This window comes from Pan troglodytes, chromosome 4 (genome assembly GCF_028858775.2).
Source record: "Pan troglodytes isolate AG18354 chromosome 4, NHGRI_mPanTro3-v2.0_pri, whole genome shotgun sequence".
Lineage (NCBI taxonomy): Eukaryota > Metazoa > Chordata > Mammalia > Primates > Hominidae > Pan > Pan troglodytes.
Window position 1 is genome coordinate 178,053,695 of NC_072402.2, and position 19,259 is coordinate 178,072,953.

General features: G+C 39.6%; 1 protein-coding gene across 15 annotated transcripts in view; it reads left to right on the forward strand.

The window, feature by feature from the left end:
* The window catches only part of CNOT6 (CCR4-NOT transcription complex subunit 6), an 84,179-nt gene extending 68,940 nt beyond the window's left edge, over positions 1–15,239 (forward strand). For 9 of the 15 annotated variants that reach the window (XM_009450329.5, XM_001155177.8, XM_063811742.1 and 6 more), the window contains 8 exons: positions 1,361–1,465; positions 1,547–1,615; positions 2,691–2,848; positions 3,959–4,113; positions 4,718–4,872; positions 5,987–6,217; positions 8,123–8,325; positions 10,867–15,239. In XM_009450329.5, the coding sequence (XP_009448604.1) occupies positions 1,361–1,465; positions 1,547–1,615; positions 2,691–2,848; positions 3,959–4,113; positions 4,718–4,872; positions 5,987–6,217; positions 8,123–8,325; positions 10,867–11,079 (1,289 nt within the window). In that variant the 3' untranslated portion in view covers positions 11,080–15,239. The remainder of the gene's footprint in view (positions 1–1,360; positions 1,466–1,546; positions 1,616–2,690; positions 2,849–3,958; positions 4,114–4,717; positions 4,873–5,986; positions 6,218–8,122; positions 8,326–10,866) is intronic. The other 6 variants (XR_010157444.1, XR_001718085.4, XM_016954466.4 and 3 more) reach the window with 4 other exon arrangements.
* The last annotated feature ends 4,020 nt before the right edge of the window (positions 15,240–19,259 follow it).

Below are 19,259 nucleotides of genomic sequence, written 5' to 3' on the forward strand. Positions count from 1 at the left end.
ATACTCCACTGCCTCACAGCACAGGGTGTCTCAAATAGTTAACAGTGTTTGCCAACCTCTTCTATTCGGCCTTGGCCTTTCCTGTTAGATTTTTTTTTTTTTTTTTTGAGACAGAGTCTCACTCTGTTGCCCAGGCTGGAGCGCAGTGGCGTGATCTCGGCTCACTGCAAGCTCTGCCTCCCGGGTTCACGCCATTCTCCTGCCTCAGCCTCCTGAGTAGCTGGACTACAGGCGCCTGCCACCACGCCTGTCTGTTTTTTTTGTTTGTTTGTTTTTGGGTTTTTTTTTGTATTTTTAGTAGAGACGGGGTTTCACCGTGTTAGCCAGGATGGTCTCGATCTCCTGACCTCGTGATCCGCCCGCCTCGGCCTCCCAAAGTGCTGGATTGCAGGCGTGTCTTCCTTCTGCTCTTTGAGCCCAGTCTTTTATGAGAGAATAGGAAAAAACACTTCCTTTAGGTTTTGATCATTCTTATCTACCATACCCTTTAGTTTTTCTTCATTTGGTATGGTTCACATCTTTGACCATTTTATCTGCCTTCTTCAAACTGCAGAATTTGTCTGGTTTTCTTAAAATGGCGCTGTGGCATCCAGAATAATACACAATGCTTGTGTATGATGGATAGGAACTTTGCTCCATGAAACCCTGCGCTGCACTGTTGTTATTTGTACTTTTATTTCTCATGTACATAAGAAACCCTTCTGAGAGGATTTGAGACTCTTGTAGGTATATGTAAATCATTGTTTTTGCTCTCATTTTGGAACAAAGCAGTTATTGAATTTACAGATGGCTCATGGCCCTGGGATTTTTTCCCCCTCCTTAGTGAGTTAATTCTTAAGCCAAGTCAGCCCCGTTTTGTTGCTTTGTTCAGTATGACTTTAAAAAATCTAAGTGCAAGTGTATATTTGTCATTAGGGTGTTTTGTTGTTAGCTTTGTGACATTGTAGAGTTTTGATTCTCTGATGCATTACCCTGGCTTTCATCCTTCCCTTCACTGTTTCCTCTGCCCACCCACTCTCCCAGTCACCTGCCTGCCCCGTTCGTGTTTTGCTCACTCTTGTTTGTTATAACCATCTGTATTATTGAAAGTGTTGGCAAGGCAGGGTCAGATATAGAGCACTGCTAGAGCATTTCTGATTGACATCAGCCCATTAATATTATGTTTTGAATGTGTATATAGAACATGGTATGAATCATTTTTACTCATATCAAAAACTGAAAAAACAATATTTTCTATAGTCTGACATCTTACTAGTAACTATAACATAGTTATGGATGATCTGATAATTTTGATACTTTTTAAAATTTTGAAACATTTTATTACTTAGTTTCATTTTACTTATTTCAAAAATATTTCCAGGAAATCCCCTTACCCAGGATATATTGAACCTTTATCAGGAACCAGATGGAACAAGACGGCTGCTGAACTATTTGCTTGATAATTTGTCAGGTACTGCAAAAAGAAGTAAGTGGTTATTTGTTTAAACCTTTTTATTAGGAAGACGTGTAAGAATATTGCTTAATTCTGTATTTTCTATTCAACTAGTTACAACAGAACAACCACCTCCAAGGTCTTGGATTATGTTACAAGAACCAGATAGGACAAGGCCAACTGGTTGGTAGTCTTTTATTTTTTAACTGTTATTTTTGCTCAGTCTCTATAAGCCTAACAGTATTGTCAGCATGCTTAGATTACAGGTAGCATTAAGATAGAATGTTTAAGGTTGATTTGGTTTGGGAGGTAATAAAAAAGAATTCTTGCTCACGTGACCTCTATGTATACTACATTTTGCTATATAGAAAGTGTGCTATAAAGCAGTGCTTCTCAAACGGGCAGTTTATCCCCCGGAGGACATTTGGCAATGTCTGGAGACAATTTTGATGGTCATAACTGGGGAGAAGTGCTGCTGGCATCTAGTGGATGGAGGCCAGGGATGCTGCTCAGCATTCTATAGTACACGGCACAGGCTCCCACAACAGACTTCACCTGAAATGTCAGTAGTGCGACTCTTGTTGAGAAACCCTTCTATAGTGTACTGATGAAATTCACTTAAAATGAATACACCCAAATTTTTCTCTATGAGAAGTTTCCAAATCCTAGCATATTCCAAATGGATTTGACACTACCGAGTTATAAGAGCCAAACCCTTACTTAGAGGAAAGTGGAACCTAATGACTGCTCATCTCCTTTTAACCTAAATTCTATGTAAATAGTTTGGGAGCTTTCATGGCGCGTGTAACAAAATTTGGTCTGTGATACCATTTTCATTTTGCATGAAATAACAATAGTTGTGCTGTAGAAGAAAATGAGGCATGCCTATTAAGGAAACTACCTATCCAGTTTCCACATCTTACATTAACAGTTGGTAGCATGGTAGAAGGAGTATAGAAATGAGGAATGTTAGGCTCAGAGACTGGAGGGCTCACGAGCTTAGACTTTTCACTTCCAGACCTTCTGTGCCTACCTCTGTAGCAGGTAGTACATTGTATTCTAACTTGTTCACTTATCTATCCTGCTTGCGTTATCCGTCTTTTATTTATCCCCCATATGTGGCGTACAGTAGCTTTTCAGTGACTATAGATTGAATGAATACGGTCAAACTTAACATTTAAGTGAAAACCATTACTGAAATTAATTATATATTTTTTTCTGCCACGTGTGTGAATAAGTAAAGTTATCTTTCCTACAGCCTTGTTTTCTGTCATGTGCTATAATGTTCTTTGTGATAAATATGCGACCCGGCAGTTATACGGCTACTGTCCATCGTGGGCGCTAAACTGGGACTACAGGAAAAAGGCCATTATTCAAGAAATCTTGAGCTGCAATGCTGATATCGTAAGTCTTCAGGTAAGTCAGACAGAAGACAGTCGACCTAGCATTGATAAAGCAAGGAGCAACTAGGAATACATTACACTGACACATTTGAAGTTTCAGCTTCAGTAGTTCTTAAAGTACTGCTTTTTTCTGTTATTAGTGAATCCTGGGAGTACTGCCTGCTTTGCTTTGCAGTGCTATGTTGCAAAATAGGCAAATGTGTTAAGCTGGGATTTATGCGTTTGCCATGACCGCTAAATACTCACCTTCCTCCTCCCTCCAGCGTCCCTGCACTATTTTTGAATTGGGTGGCAAAGTTACTGAAATTCTGGCGTGGTCAAGCTATAACTTGCATTGCCGACCATGTTGCTAGAACAATTAAGGCACCATGTAAAAAGGACTGACTTGGTACACGAACATTTTGGGTTCTCAGTGCAACTCTCATAGTCACTCGTATGATCTTGAACATGTTACTTTCTGCCCAAGGGTCTGAAGTTATGATTCGTAAAGTCTGTCGACCTCTGTGGTTCTTGTTCCACGTCAGTTCTAAGACATGAGGAAATACACATGCATAGAAGTGTGTCTTTCACTCACTGTTTCTAAACAACAGTGAGTTGCCCTTGGTACCTAGTACCTGTAAAATGACAAGTCGCTGTTCCAGTTGGTTTCAGATAAATAGTGTTGAAAAGATGTTACTTTTTTTTTTTTTTTTTTTTTTTTTTTTGGTGGTGGGGAGACAGGCTCTTTCTCTGTCCCCCAGGCTGGAATGCAGTGGCATGATCTCAGCTCACTGCAACCTCCGCCTCCTGGGTTCAAGTGATTCTCAGCCTCCGTAGTAGCTGGGATTACAGGCATGCACCACCATGCCCGGCTAATTTTTGTATTTTTAGTAGAGATGGGGTTTCGCCATGTTGGCCAGGCTTGGTCTGGAACTCCTGGGCTCTAGTGATCCGCCCGCCTCCGCCTCTCAAAGTGCTGGGATTACAGACATGAGCCACCATGCCCGGCCCGAAAAGATGTTACATTCTTTAATCTGCAGACCAGTCCTTTGAAATTATTTCAAGCTCTCAAACTATACATAGAAGTTAATATGCAGACTAATTTTTGTCTTATGAAATAACTGTGCTGTTTACAACTTTTCAGGAGGTTGAAACGGAACAGTATTACAGTTTTTTTCTGGTAGAGCTGAAAGAACGTGGCTATAATGGATTCTTCAGTCCTAAGTCTAGAGCTAGGACAATGTCAGAACAAGAAAGGAAACATGTTGATGGCTGTGCAATATTCTTCAAGACAGAAAAGTAAGTCATCTTATTTTTTAAAAAGAACGTTTTCTCAGTATTTGCAGGGTTGGGGCCAAGGGTGTGGAAACTAATTGGCAAATGAGAGAATGAGGCACTGTATTATTACTCAAGCAAAGAATACTGTTTGACCTAGGGGGTTTTTGTTTGTTTTTAATCATCAGAAATAACCTTGTTTTGGAGACATGCTTAAAGTACTGCTGTTTCTTCAGGTGTTTACTAGGGTTTAACTCCCAATTGTTAATTGAAATACCATGTAGTTAAAATTCCCTTTATGACGGTACAGGGATTCTTAAACCCATACTTTAGAAAAGAATTGTTTAAAAATTACAAGGTAGAATATTCCAACATAAAACTTAAACAGAAGATGACTACATTTTCTTCAGTTGTAAAAATATTTCAGGTTGTTATTTGTATCAATAACAGACTGAGAGCAACTTTAAATGGATGTGGGAACCTTGGTGCTGAACGTGGAGGATTTTCCATAACGTGATTTAAGTGCCATCGTATCTGTTAAGGAAGTTTGGGAAAACTGCGTTTCCCACAAAGCTAACCTCTTGGTATTCCCAACTCTGTGTGTGTGTGTGTGTTGTTTTTGTTTTAGATTTACTTTGGTTCAGAAACACACTGTTGAATTTAATCAGCTAGCCATGGCAAATTCTGAGGGGTCTGAAGCTATGCTGAACAGAGTCATGACAAAAGATAACATTGGGGTTGCAGTACTGCTAGAACTTCGGAAGGAATCGATTGAAATGCCGTGTGAGTGCCCTTCACTTCCTGTAAAATTGACCAGCTCTGACTAGACATCTTCAAAAGAATAGAAAACAGAAATTTCATTGTGTATTCATGGTCTTGTCTAACACCTGAAGAAACTCAGTGAGAAGTTGTCTTTCCTAAAATGTATCTCTTTTTCTCTACCACAAAGCTTAACATGAGAAAGCATTGCCCATTAAAGTATTAGAAGCCTTGAAAAGCATTAAAAAACCTTTTTTTTTTTTTTGCTCCTAAGAATTTTTCATATAAAATAAATGTTGAAGTAAATATTAATTAAAATAACTGCTCAGGGGTAAGAACTCCATACACTTTTGTAATTTTTTGGCAGCAAGGATATTCTGTAAGCTAACTTCTTCTCCTGATCTATTTAAAATAATCATTTTATTAGCTGGGTGTGGTGGCGGGCGCCTGTAATCCCAGCTACTTGGGAGGCTGAGGGAGAGAACTGCTTGAACCTGGGAGGCAGAGGTTGCAGTGAGCCAAGATTGTCACACTGCACTCCAACCTGGGTGACAGAGTGAGACTCCTTCTCAAAAAAAAAAAAATAATATAAATAAATAAATAAATTAATTAATTAATTAAATAATTATTTTAAAGGTCTTGAGTTTTGGATAAATGGACCACTTCAAATTGAAAGCATATTTCAAGTGACCATTATGCTGGGAGCCGAAACTTGTGTCACTTGAGGAACAGTTGGAACTGGAGAAATTTAATGTGAAGTATAGAAAAAATGGAAATAGGACTTAACGATTGTCTTAAATCTAAGAAAGAGGGTTTAGATGTAATTTTGTGAGGCTCGATTTAGGACATCCAAACTAAGACCAAAAGTTTCAAGGAGACAGAATTTTAAAAATCAAGCTGTCCCAAATAGGGCTATTTTTGTACAAGTAGTGAATGCCCTGTGCTGGAAGCATCAGCCCAGGTTGAGATGTGTATTTCTCAGGTTTGTTGTAGGGCACATTCAGTCATCCGGTGGGAATTTTAGGTGTCTTTTCTATTCTGGGACTCTGAGAGATTATTTGCTTTCAGACGCTGTAAGAATATATGGGCTGATGGGCGGGTTTTGTCTCTTTCTTTGTTTCGTTTTTATCTAATGTAGCTGGAAAGCCACATCTTGGAACAGAAAAACAACTTATTCTTGTGGCTAATGCCCACATGCATTGGGACCCTGAATACTCTGATGTGAAGTTGGTACAAACTATGATGTTCCTCTCAGAAGTGAAGAACATTATTGATAAAGCCTCTCGCAACCTCAAATCCAGTGTTTTGGGAGAATTTGGAACTATTCCACTTGTGTTATGTGCAGATCTTAATTCTTTGCCAGACTCTGGTAAGAAAATAATGTGATTTTATGTAGAATATTTTTTGACATAAGATGATTTAGTAATGTTTTGTTTCTGATCATTCCAAATTAAGTCCAAATAAAAATTCAGTTTGTAATGGCAGCTATGAGCAGGTTTTAAACATCATGTTGGTGTGGAGGGGCCATTTTGAAGATGAAACGATATTATGGAAACTTGAGGAGAAGGATGTTAATCATCTTGAATAAACACATAAGCAATAATGTGAAATAACTCTTTAAAGAACGTATGTAGTTCCATTTTATTACTCCCAAGTCAGAGATAATTATGGTTATTAAGACAGCCTCTTTGGGATTCCAGCATGTGGTAATATAATCATAGTTTAAATTTGAGTTAAAATTATAGAATCTCAATTTTGCATGTATTTATAACTTGATTAGAAAAATACACCTCAGGTGGAAAATGAGCTCCTTTATTTGCACACATATCAGTCAAGCGATTTTGACAAAGAGCAAGGATCTTGATTTTTATTAAAATGTAGAATACAGAAAGCCCGATCTGGAACGCTCTTTCCGTGGATAGTATACAATAAACAATAGCCCTTGTAATAACAAACTGTTTCTTTCTTTTCGTGTTTCAACTCATTTATACACACAGGAATACTCTTCCTTGGACGTGAATGTATGCATGAACACACACACGCACATTTGGAAGCACGTTCTTGACATCACAATAGAGCCCTTAGGAAGAAAGAAACTGGCTGGGCACCGTGGCTCACGCCCGTAATCCCAGCACTTTGGGGGGCCCAGGTGGGCAGATCAGTTGAGGCCAGCAGTTCGAGACCAACCTGGCCAAGATGGTGAAACCCCATCTGTACCGAAAATACAAAAATTAGCCAGGCGTGGTGGTGCACGCCTGTAATCCCAGCTACTCGGGAGGCTGAGGCACAAGAATGACTTGAACCCCAGAGGCAGAAGTTGCAGGGAGCCAAGATTGTACCACTGCACTCCAGCCTGGGTGACAGAGCGAGACTATAAATAATAATAATATGATAATAATAAAAGAGAGAGAAAGAAACTGAGTTAAAATTCGATTTCAGGGAAAATCAAAGCTATCTGAAATCTGTAATTATTTCATCTCATCAAGTTATCTGGGGATTACTGCTCCTGAAGCTGTTGAGTAGTAGTCTCTGACAATTTCTCTACATGCTTTCTACTTTCTGTGTAGCTACAAAGTATCTGAGGGGTAAAGAGAAAATCTGGTCAAACATTAATATCCAAGACCCATTTCAGCATTGAGAAATACAATATTATAATAGCAGGCAGGTCAGAAAATGTCCAGCCTTGCTAATTTGTGAATAAAATGTAAATGAAAGTATATTTTCATAGCCCATCTTATGCTTAGTAAATTGGGAAAATACTTCACCAGGGATGTGGACGTTTGCCCTGTAACTAGCTGGTGCTATTCTCTTCCATAGTTGGCAGTATTATAAAATGGCACATTCAGTCCTGATCTTGGGATTTTATACCAAGTAAATAATTGAGCGTAAGCCAGAAGTCTGCGTACTAAGATGCTGATTGTGGTGTTATCTTTAATTCTTTGTAAAAAGTGGAAACAACCTGCATTTTACAAAATAAGTAACCAGTAAATATTAATAAGTAACCAGTAAATATTATCCACCAGCCCGATTGCATTGTGTAGCCATTAAAGAACGATAATTGGGAAGACACATGTTCATAAAGCAAAGTATAAACTGTTCAATACTCTGTGATGACAACTGTGTAGAAATAGATTTGGGCAAGTCCTGGCAAATGTAAAAGGAAACATTTTGGAACATGGGGATATGTGTAGTTTAAAACTTCTTACTATTGCATGATCTTTTAAAATTGCTTTTTGTATATATTTGACAATAAAAAAATTTGTCTTCATTGTAGGTGTTGTAGAATATTTGAGCACAGGTGGAGTAGAAACAAATCACAAAGACTTTAAGGAGTTGAGGTATAATGAAAGTCTCACAAACTTCAGCTGTCATGGGAAGAATGGAACCACCAATGGAAGGATCACTCATGGTTTCAAGTTACAGAGTGCCTATGAGAGTGGCCTGATGCCTTACACGAATTACACATTTGATTTCAAGGTGTGTCTTGAGACCGATAAGTTTTTCAAACCTGTATTTTACTGGCAGGTGTTCTGATACGTCATTATGTCTTTAAAACTGTGGCTGTGTGTTCAGACTGGAATGAAGCAGTCTTGAATTCATTGACAGCAATATTCTTTGTTTTTTGTTTGAGACAAGGTCTCACTCTGTTACCCAGGCTGGAGTGCAGTGGCACAGTGATGGCTCACTGCAGCTTCAACCATGCCGGCTCAAACGATCCTCTCACCTCGGCCTCCCTAGTAGCTGGGACTACAGGCGCCTACTACCACGCCTGGCTAATTCTTGTATTTTTTGTAGAGATGGGGTCTCACTATGCCCAGGCTGATCTTGAACTCCTGGCCTCAAATGATTCTTCCACCTCAGCCTCCCAGTGTGCTGGGATTACAGGCGTGAACCACTGTGCTCAGCCAGTAATATTCTTTTATTACTCTTCTTTAGAAGTCCATGTGATCAGTGTCACATCCTTACTTTGTAGATGTTTATTCTAATAATTTTCAGGATAAGAAGTCACATGAAATAATCTGTAAAATTCCTAAGTTGACTTTTTCACTTTTTGGGGACAGTTATGTTTCTTATATTCTCATTACTAATAGCTAGATATGCAGCACCATAATTATCTAGTTTGGGTGGCATTTGGGGTAAGATGTTCCTTCTCTTACATTTTAATTTAACTGAAAGTAAACTCTTGCATGCCAAAATGTGATTTATATTAGCTATTTTTAAGTGTTTCTAAGATACATCTTTTTTCTCCCCCTAGAGACAGTCTTGCTCTGTTGCCCAGGCTGGAGTGCAGTGGCGCGATCTCGGCTCACTGCAACCTCCACCTCCCAGGTTCAAGTGATTCTCATACCTCAGCCTCCCAAGTAGCTGGGATTACAGGCATGCGCCACCTCACCTGGCTAATTTTTGTATCTTTAGTAGAGACGGAGTTTCACCATGTTGGCCAGGCTGGTCTTGAATTCCTGGCCTCAAGTGATCCACCCACCTTGGCCTCCCAAAGTGCTGGGATTATAGGCATGAGCCACCGCACCTGGTCAGACTTTCACCATTTTTAACGTTAGTGATTGTTTAGGGCTGTCACTTTCTTGTGTTCAACTGTCCTTTTTCTAAAAAGAGATATGGTCTCACTCATTTTGCCCAGGCTGAAGTACAGTGACGTGATGATAACACACTGCAGCCTCAAACTCTCGGGCTCAGGCAACCCTCCTGCCTCAGCCTCCCCGCTAACTTGGACTACAGGTGTCCGCCACCATACCCAGATAATTTTTTTGGGTAATTTTTTGTAAAGACAAGGTCTTGCTATATTGCCCAGCCCAATCTTGAACCCCTGGCCTCAAGCAATCCTCCTGCCTTAGCCTCCCAAAGTGCTGGGATTATAGACGGGAGCTACCACATCTGGCTCAGCTGCCCTTTTAAACTACTTTTTGCATTTCTGCTTTCTTAAAAATTTCTTAACTCCCAGCTTTCCATTTCTAAGCTGCTGGAAAAGTAATCATTTAATTAGACTGTCAGAGTGTAAATAAGAGTTTAGATAGTATCTCAGGAGCCTTTGCACCTTAGAGCATAGAAAGTAAACCCCTGTTTATCCTCAGGTGCCCCTTCCTTTCAGGTTCTTCAGGAGACATTGAAGAGAAGGCATGGGTAGCAGCCAAAGAGTGGGAACGCTTAGCGTTTTCTTTCTCTTTCTGTTGCTGATACAGTGGCAGGAAGAAGACACTTGAATGTGCTTCAGTACATTTGGCCAAGAGCATGTAGAGGGGAGGAGCAGAGCCATCAGATGGGAACAGTTTAGTAGATGCCATGGCAGGGTGCTGCTGAGAGAAAAGGGGGTCAGGTAGAGACAGGCCTGCCCTCATGGAGCTGAGGTGTGATGAGAGAGACAAGTCTCAACCACACAAATGAGTAGATAATTACACCTTGAGATGGCCATTAGCAAGGGAAGGGAATCCGTGGTGGGAGGTAGGGTAGTAAGTAGGTAGGAGCAGGATTCAGGAAGGTCTTTGGAAAGCAGTTGAACCTGACATTCAAAGATTAAGAAGGAATTGACCTCATAACGAGTAGAAGAAAGTGTTCCAGGCAGAATGGTAGAGGGGGGCTGTGTGTGTGTGTGTGTGTGTGTGTGTGTGTGTGTCCGTCCGTCCGTCCGTCCGTCCTGGGGCAGGAAAGAACTTGGTACCTATAGGTCCCCTCACATCCTCACCCCTTTCTCATTCCAAAGCCTAGTGTGGCAGCAGGGAAAGTGGCACAAATTAGGCTAGGAAAGAGAAGCAGAGGCTGCATCCTGAAAGGCCTTTTAGGTCTTGTTAAAGATCCAGATAAGAAGAATGCTTCATTCTGCTAGATTTGACATTTTGCACGGGGGCCATTTGGTGTATGTAGTACAGACCTCATCCTACAAGCTAGTAAGTTTCACCTGTTCTGTTCTGTTCACCAAACATGACATAAAGGCATGTCTTGAAAGCACTGAGGATTTTAGTGTTGTCTTATATGGTGCTTATCTTTTTTTCTGTTGTTTTTCAGGGTATAATCGACTACATTTTCTATTCTAAACCTCAGCTGAACACCTTAGGCATCCTGGGCCCTCTGGACCACCACTGGCTGGTTGAGAATAACATCAGTGGCTGCCCGCACCCCCTCATCCCCTCTGACCACTTCTCACTTTTTGCACAACTGGAGCTCTTACTGCCTTTCCTGCCCCAAGTCAACGGCATCCACCTTCCTGGCAGGAGGTAGTCAAGCACCTTCAGAGGACAGCCTTGATTCACTTGTAAACTTGTGAAAATCTGAACATAGGGGAGTGAGGTATGGCCACTGAGGATTTTTGCTTGCTTAAGAATGATTTGGACTTTCAATCTGATTATTTGATAAGGATATAGTATGAAAGCCAGGTGCTAGCAACAGACAAATTCTGAGCCCAATATGCTTTATACTGCTAGACAGGGATTGGTGTGTTTGCACCTGTCTTTCATTTGTCATAAGAGATTTTCCTATTTCTTCTACCCAATAGAATATTTTCATGCCTGGAAATAGGAAAATGTGTGAACAGCGTATTCTCTTCACACAGAAATCTGTAGCACTGCTTTTTTGAGGCCAGTAGCAACATCCAGAGACCATTCTTCCATACTTTACTCCCTCCTTTTTCAGACTTGTTTGTAAAGTACAGAATCTGAATTTAGCCTTTATGATTGTATATGATCCACAGAAGACCTGATTTATGAAATTTTGTACTAAAAAGAAAATCATTTGGAAATGATTGTATTGTAAACTGAGGCTAAATTTTTTTTTAAACCTGTTTCATGTGTTATAAAGGCCAGCTTGTAAAAGAAGCTGCAACAGACTTTCTCTGCTCATGATTTGCACTCTTAGGGTTTTGTTAGCCCTTTTGTACTACTTTCTTTTTAAATTGAGAACATGGTTCTTTACATATAAATCTGCTTCAACCTTAGGATGTTTTCAGACCAGAGGCAACTTATTCATGAATTTTTATGAAAACTTATCTACTAGGACAGATAAGCTGAACAGTGATGATCTGCAGACATTTATGGACTGAATGTAATGGTTGATATATGTACATTCTGATATTTTTAAATCTTTAACTTTTTAAAGTTAAAAACCTACAGCTGCTTAGGTCCAGCTTCTTAACTCTTTTTGAGACACTTCCTGTCCTATCTCCACTGTGCCTGCCTAAATTTGTTCTCACCAAGCACTGCCTGTGCATGCAGAGAAAATCTGTGCATCCTCTTTTATATTTTTAAAATACTGTTTAACATTTGTGAGAATTTTATGAAAATGCTTTTGTATGAGCTGTGGCTTTTTCCCATTGTGAAGCATTGAATATCACATTTTGGAACATGTTATAGGGTGAGTCCCTGGATCTTTGCTCACCAGATCCAAGCACTGCTTCTCGGTGTCATTGCAGTGTGCTGCTTGCCACCCAGAATACTACTATCATGTGAATTCTTTTTGTCGTCAGTGTCTTTTCCTTAGTCTTTTTGTTGTTGTTGTTGTTGTTGTTGTTTTAATCATTCCTTTTTTAAGAAGAAGTAATTTTCCATTTATGAAGCAGTATGAATTAGATGTATTTTCAAAACAGGTCCCTAAGACAATTCTTCAGATCATTTTTAAAATGACTAAGTCATTTTAGTATGTCAAGCAAGATAAAAATTACATCATACCGTCTATTTTGCCCGTAGTGCCATTTAGAGATGAAAACCAGCTTTAACTTTGCAAAGTGAACATGTACATGGTCTGCTCTCATTTATTCATTCTTCTCTCTAAAGTCGAATGCAGAGGGAGCTTGGTCAAACTGCTTTTGTTTCAACTGCAGGCAGGGGAGCAAAAGGACGCCATGTGAGCATTAGGAAAAAAAATACTGACTCTTACTAACAATTTTTATACAGAGAATGAGTCATTTTGGAAATGATTCTTTTTTTTTTTTTTTTTTTCTCCTTTTAGAAAATTCTCCAAAAGGTTTTGATGTTGAATCTTGGTCTTGGACCTGTTTTTTCCTTTGAGGGTTTTTTGTTTTTTGTTTTTTCTAGGATTTCATTGTGATGTTTTGGTTTTGTTTTTTGCTATTTGTTTAAGTTGTGCTGACACCAAACACATCCAGTTTATAATCAGTACATTGGAAAGCTGGTATTGATGTAGAACCAGTGCATAACTTTTTATGGGGTTTTGTTATTGGTTTTTTTTGTAAAGTGTGAATAAAAGGTATGTTTACTCATTTTTCCTGAACACTGTGTTGGTAATGTGCATCATGACAATTTCCAGTGAAGGTGAGCTGGAGCTGGTTGGACTGATGAGACTGAGGAAGCAGCTTTTCCTACGATCTGCATTATGTAATCACAGGTCCAGAGAGCTTTATGGAAGCGGGAGAGGAGGAGCACTTACTCCTGTTGTGTTTGTTAATGGAGGGTGCCATCTTCTCATAGATGCTGGAACCAGAGTGCACTTGTTAGATGCTAAAGGTTTGAGCTTTACACAAAATGTATTCATCTGTATTTGTTATTGTCTACAATATATTCGAATTTGGGCAGCATATTAAGATGTAATGGCCTGTTATGTCTTGAAAATACTTGTTTTGCCTCTTCCAGGCATACTGCATTCTGTGGATCAGTTTGAACAGCTTCTCCACCTTATTTGGACAGTGATAAATTGAACCAAGAGTGTAGATTTACAAGTGTAACCTTCAAAAGAGGAAGAACTATTTGGGGTCTGTAGGGAATGAACAGTCACACCAAAATAGACTATGATGCTTTTGTTAAGAAAGGTTTCATGTTTTAGATATTTTCCGTGTCCTAAATAATTTTCAATAATCTATAATCCCTAAAATGCAATAAAAACTAGTATGTTTTCACGGTGTATATTTTTTTTCAAAAATTCTGTAACAAATATATTTAATGTGTTGCCATAATGTCATTTCAGTATTTTTGCTGGATAAATCCATTTTAGAAATGTCTTACAAAAAGTTTAGGGCATGTTTTCTGTTTTAAAGACCAGAAGTTTGGAGGCACCCAAGTCCTTGTCGCCAATCTCCTAAAGTACAGCTTTACCATATTAGTGGTCATTATTTATGCTTTGAGAATTTAAATATTGTTCGTCAAGTTAACTTATGGCATAATTTAAGCTAAAGTTGTAGAAATGAATTGTTGAGTGCAACTTTAATAGTCCCAAAGATAGGCAGAGAACATCTCCAAAAATGTGTGTGTGTGTGTGTGTGTGTGTGTGTTTAATATGATTTAGTGACAACCAGGAAAACTTACTTGGGGTTATTAGCACTTTCAAACTTAGGGACATTATTAAATTGGATGGAATGCACTTCTAAATGTTTAAATTAAAATTTCAAAGCTCTTTCGAGATTCAGGTTCTCAATAATAATATTCAAGTTTTAGAGTTTCACTTTGTACTATTTAAATTTATGGAACTAGTTTCCATACTGACTTCTAAGGTTTTGGGGTCATATATAAGGACTAAAGCCAAGCTAGGCAAAACAATTACAGCACTGTTTTTTCAGTAAAGCTCTCAGAATATCCAGTACAAATGTTGCAGATAATTCCAAGAACTCCTTTGGCAGGTGTTCCTCACCATTCATAAACAGCATTTTAAGATGTTCACTTTGCTCTTCTTTTTGGTTACATACATTTTAATAACTGGTATGTTGAAGTAGTGTCTAAAAGTATCTAGTCTTTATTCACAGTACATTATATTGTGTGATGCACTGGACTAACTCTTGTTTACCATTCATGTAACAAAACCCAGCACGTTATCTGCACTATAAGCTCAAAGAATGTCACATCCGCCCAGGCAGCTCTTTGATGAGGGTGATGGGAGCTGAATAAACCACACGGACTGGCGGTAACAAGGGCTTTTACTGTTCTGTTCAGTGGAACCTTCTTGGTCAAATTGTAATTAGCTAGTATTATATTTATATACAGGGTCTTTTTTCTTTACCGATGTATTTTCCTACTCATAGCCAACCAATAAATTCAGTATCTGTTTCAAATATTTTAGAAGTGTAATTTGTATAGCTGTAGTACTGAGGTTTGAGGAAAAATAAATGTTAATCAGCAGACCACATATTTAAAATTTCGAATCTTCTGGGACAGGGTTGTAACTCACCCTTCCAAAGGGAAGAGTGCAGGGGGACAGGGCCATGATATGGGGAAATGGTGTAAACTATTGTATTTCTTTATTGGCTGTTATTCTGTATAACACTCATATCTTTGCCAAAGTTCAATTTTATATTTAGGCAACTGATGGTCCTTTTGCATTTAGGATTTTCGTTGTTGTTACCTTATACCTCATGATATAAGAAATGGGCTCATGTGTCTTCCGTCTTTTGGAAGGAGGTTGACATGTTTTAAATAAATGCTTTTAAATACAGTAGCAAACATTGTGTTGGGGTTATAATAATTCATTAAATGTCTTGTTGCCTGCATTTTGTTGTATGTGTAAACTCTAAAAACGTGTGACTTCCTAAGTCTTCAGATGTCAGCTTACAATTGAGAAAACAACATGAGTTCCTTTGCTTTTAGAACGACTTCCATAGCAGACGTACATTTTTATGTACATGTGGGAAAAACCATGCAAAATCTGGACAGTTTAGATAATATTTCCTTTGATCTCCAGTTTTTAAAGTAGGCGTGTTCTCCTTAATCCTTAATACAGTGATGCACATTAGGGGGATGTATGCTGAGAAATGCATCCTTAGGTGATTTTGCCATTGTGTGAACCTCAGATTGTATTTACATAAACCTAAATGGTGTAACCTATTACACATCTAGGCTGTGTGCTTAGCCTGTTGCTCCAAGGCCAGAAACCCGTGCAGCATGTTACTGTATTGAACACTGTAAGCAGTTGTAAGACAGTGGTAAATATTTGTGCATCTAAACGTGGAAAAGACAGAGTAGGCTGGGTGCGGTGGCTCACACCTGTAATTCCAGCACTTTGGGAGGCTGAGGCAGGTGGATCACGAGGTCAGGAGATCGAGACCATCCTGGCTAACACGGTGAAACCCCGTCTCTACTGAAAATACAAAAAATTAGCCAGGAGTGGTGGTGGGCACCTGTAGTCCCAGCTACTCGAGAGGCTGAGGCAAGAGAATCAGGTGAACCTGAGAGGCAGAGGCAGGTGGATCACGAGGTCAGGAGATCGAGACCATCCTGGCTAACACGGTGAAACCCCGTCTCTACTGAAAATACAAAAAATTAGCCGGGCGTGGTGGCAGGCACCTGTAGACCCAGCTACTCAGGAGGCTGAGGCAGGAGAATGGTGTGAAACCTGGAGGCGGAGCTTTCAGTGAGCCGAGATCGCACCATTGCACTCCAGCCTGGGCGACAGAGCGAGACTCCGTCTCAAAAAAAAAAAAAAAAAAGAATGAAAATACAGTATAAAAAGTGGTATGTCTGAGGCTGGGCACAGTGGCTCACGCCTGTAATCTCGTTTTGGGAGGCCGAGGTGGGCGGATCACTTGAGGCCAGGAGTTCAAGACCAGACTGCGCATCATGGCGAAACCCCATCTCTATAAAACACAGAAAAATTAGCTGGGCGTGGTGACACGCCTGTGGTCCCAGCTACTTAAGAGGCTGAGGTGGGAGAATTGCTTGAGCCCAGGAGGTGGAGGTTACAGTGAGGAGATTGTGCCACTACACTCCAGCCTCAATGACAAAGTGAGACTCTCAAAAAAAAAAAAAAAAAAAAGATACCTGAATAGGCAGCTCTATTATATCTTATGGACCATCCTCATATATGTGGTCCATCTTTGACCAAAATGTCATTATGCACAGTGCATGACTGTATGTAGTTTTGCCTCTATGATAAGTTTTTGTTCCTCCATATAATTGTCAAAAAAGTAAGTATAAAGTTAGGTTGAGTGTAGTGGCTCATGCCTGTAATCCCAGCACTTTGGGAGGCCAAGGTGGGCGGATCAGTTGAGCTCAGAGGTTCAAGACCAGCCTGGGCAATATGGCAAAACCCCACCTCTACAAAAAATTCAAAAATTAGCCGGGCATGGTTGTGCGTGCCTATTGTTCCAGCCACTCGGGAAGCTGAGACAGGAGGATCGCTTGAGCCGGGAGGCTAAGGTTGCAGTGAGCCCAGATGGCACCACTGTACTCCAGCCTGGGTGACAGAGCAAGACCCTGTCTTAAAACAAGTTAATGAAGTATGTGCCATGTTACTTGATAAATTCTAATTAATGTTCTTTAAAAGAACAAGTACCTAAAGAAACATGAACTGAAACATATTTAGAATAAAGTTTTTAGGTTTTTAGATAACAAGATAACAATGTTATATATACCGAGAGTTCCCTTTTTAGACTATTATTTAGGTATTCAAATTGATTCTAAAATAAGCTTTTGGCTGGGCGTGGTGGCTCACGCCTGTAATCCCAGCACTTTGGGAGGCTGAGGCGGGTGGATCACGAGGTCAGGAGATCGAGACCATCCTGGCTAACACAGTGAAACCCCGTCTCTACTAAAAGTACAAAAAATTAGCCGAGCGTGGTGGTGGGTGCCTGTAGTCCCAGCTACTCAGGAGGCTGAGGCAGGAGAATGGCATGAACCCGAGAGGCAGAGGTTGCAGTGAGCCGAGATCGCGCCAGTGCACTCCAGCCCAGGCAACAGAGCAAGACTCTGTCTCCAAAAAAAAAAAAAAAAATCTTTTACACATATTATAAAGATAATTTTAACATAATGAGTGGTTCTATGTTAGAAGAAACTTGTAGAAGATAGTTTTCTACTAGAATTTTAGGATAATTTGAGAAATGTTTTTGTAAGTAAATTTCCCCTGAATAATATTTTAAATAGATTGTTACATAAATGAGTCTAACCAGCTAGTCTATAGCTAGGGGTTGGGAGGACTGCTGGATTGCAAAGTAGTTTAAAAACGAGTTTCTACGGTTTTAGCACATTTAACATTTTTAATCAAATGAACAAGGAAATGTCAGTTTTCTCATTTTCTTTGAATCACAAACTTGAGATCACTCTAATCTACCGAAAAGCTATTAAATGAGTTTGGTCTGTTACAAGAAATTTTGCTTGCTCTATCAAGTGCGACCTGAGGCAGGCTTCAAGAGCTTTAGTTGCCGGATACGTTCCAGCTTACCAGCAAAGGGAATCTAAGCTGCTGGGCTTACAGAGTTACCCACTAGTAAGTTGCCTAAGCTTACTTAAAATTGAGAGATTTACAATTGTCAGACTCTGTGCTTAGTTTGGAAATAAAGATTTATAGGCATAATCCTTGACTTCCAAGTTGACCTTAAATCTAGTGCATTGGATGCTGAAGACGTAATAGGTGTGGAGGAAGAAACTTGGGCTACTGGGAAGGTTGCTGTAGCAGCACTGTGCAGGATGCATGAAAAGGGGAGATGAATACTTGGTGTCAGACTAGTTAGCTGGTTTCTGGTGTGGTCCAGTTGACAGCTAAGCTGAGGAGGGCTTGCAGAGCAGTAAGCCTAGAAAGGAAAGGGAATTTTGAAATGTTTAGGAAAGGGAAGTAATAATCTCAATTCCTGCCTCGTGTGGATGAAAAGACAGATAAATGAGTTTTGTCCAGTCATTGCTTTCATTATGTAAACCCTGATTCAGAATCTTATGTCTGCCACCAAGGCCCCCATTTTTCCTTCACCCATCTGACAAAAGTATTTAGTTGAAGAATCTTGTTTCTCAAGCTGGATTTTACTTCATTCCCCATTATCATTTATTCAGATTTTAGTCTGCAGGAGAAATCCATTGTGCCCCTACTAAACAGCCAGTAGTTCCAGAAAATGATAAAAGGTAGCATTTGATGCTAAACTAATTCTTTTAGCCTGTTTCCCTTCGGCTTTTTCTATTACTGAAAATAGTTTAAACGTAAAAAGACTGCCTTTCCGAGGTTGCTGGTAAGACCAAGCATTGGGAGGTATTTAAGTAGAGCAGCATACAAGCAGCGAAGGGAGGGATCCAAGAATTCTCAGCTCTGCGAAGCTCCCCTCATGCAAAGGACTCGCGCTGTGCGTTGTTCAGTGTGGTGGCCTCTAGCCATGTGTGGCTTTTGAGCATTTGAAATATGGCTGTTGTGACTGGTACTGAAAAATGTTTTTTTTTTGTTAAGCAAAACAATGATTTTTATAGGATCACATTTATCTTTTAATTGTTGCATTGTGTAAGAGAACCATTGCCTTGCTTGCTTGTATTACACATAAACACATTGCCAGATGATATCAAAGAATTGACTTCATTCTAACAGTATTTTACTACTAACCAAAGTAACATTATAGTGTTTATCTAAATGTTACATGCAGTTACTGTGCCTATGTAAATCCTAATTAGTAGTTAAAAGTGAGATGTATGTTCTTATTTTTCTAGTTTAAAAAATATAGACAGGGCCAGGCGCGGTGGCTCAACGCCTGTAATCCCAGCACTTTGGGAGGC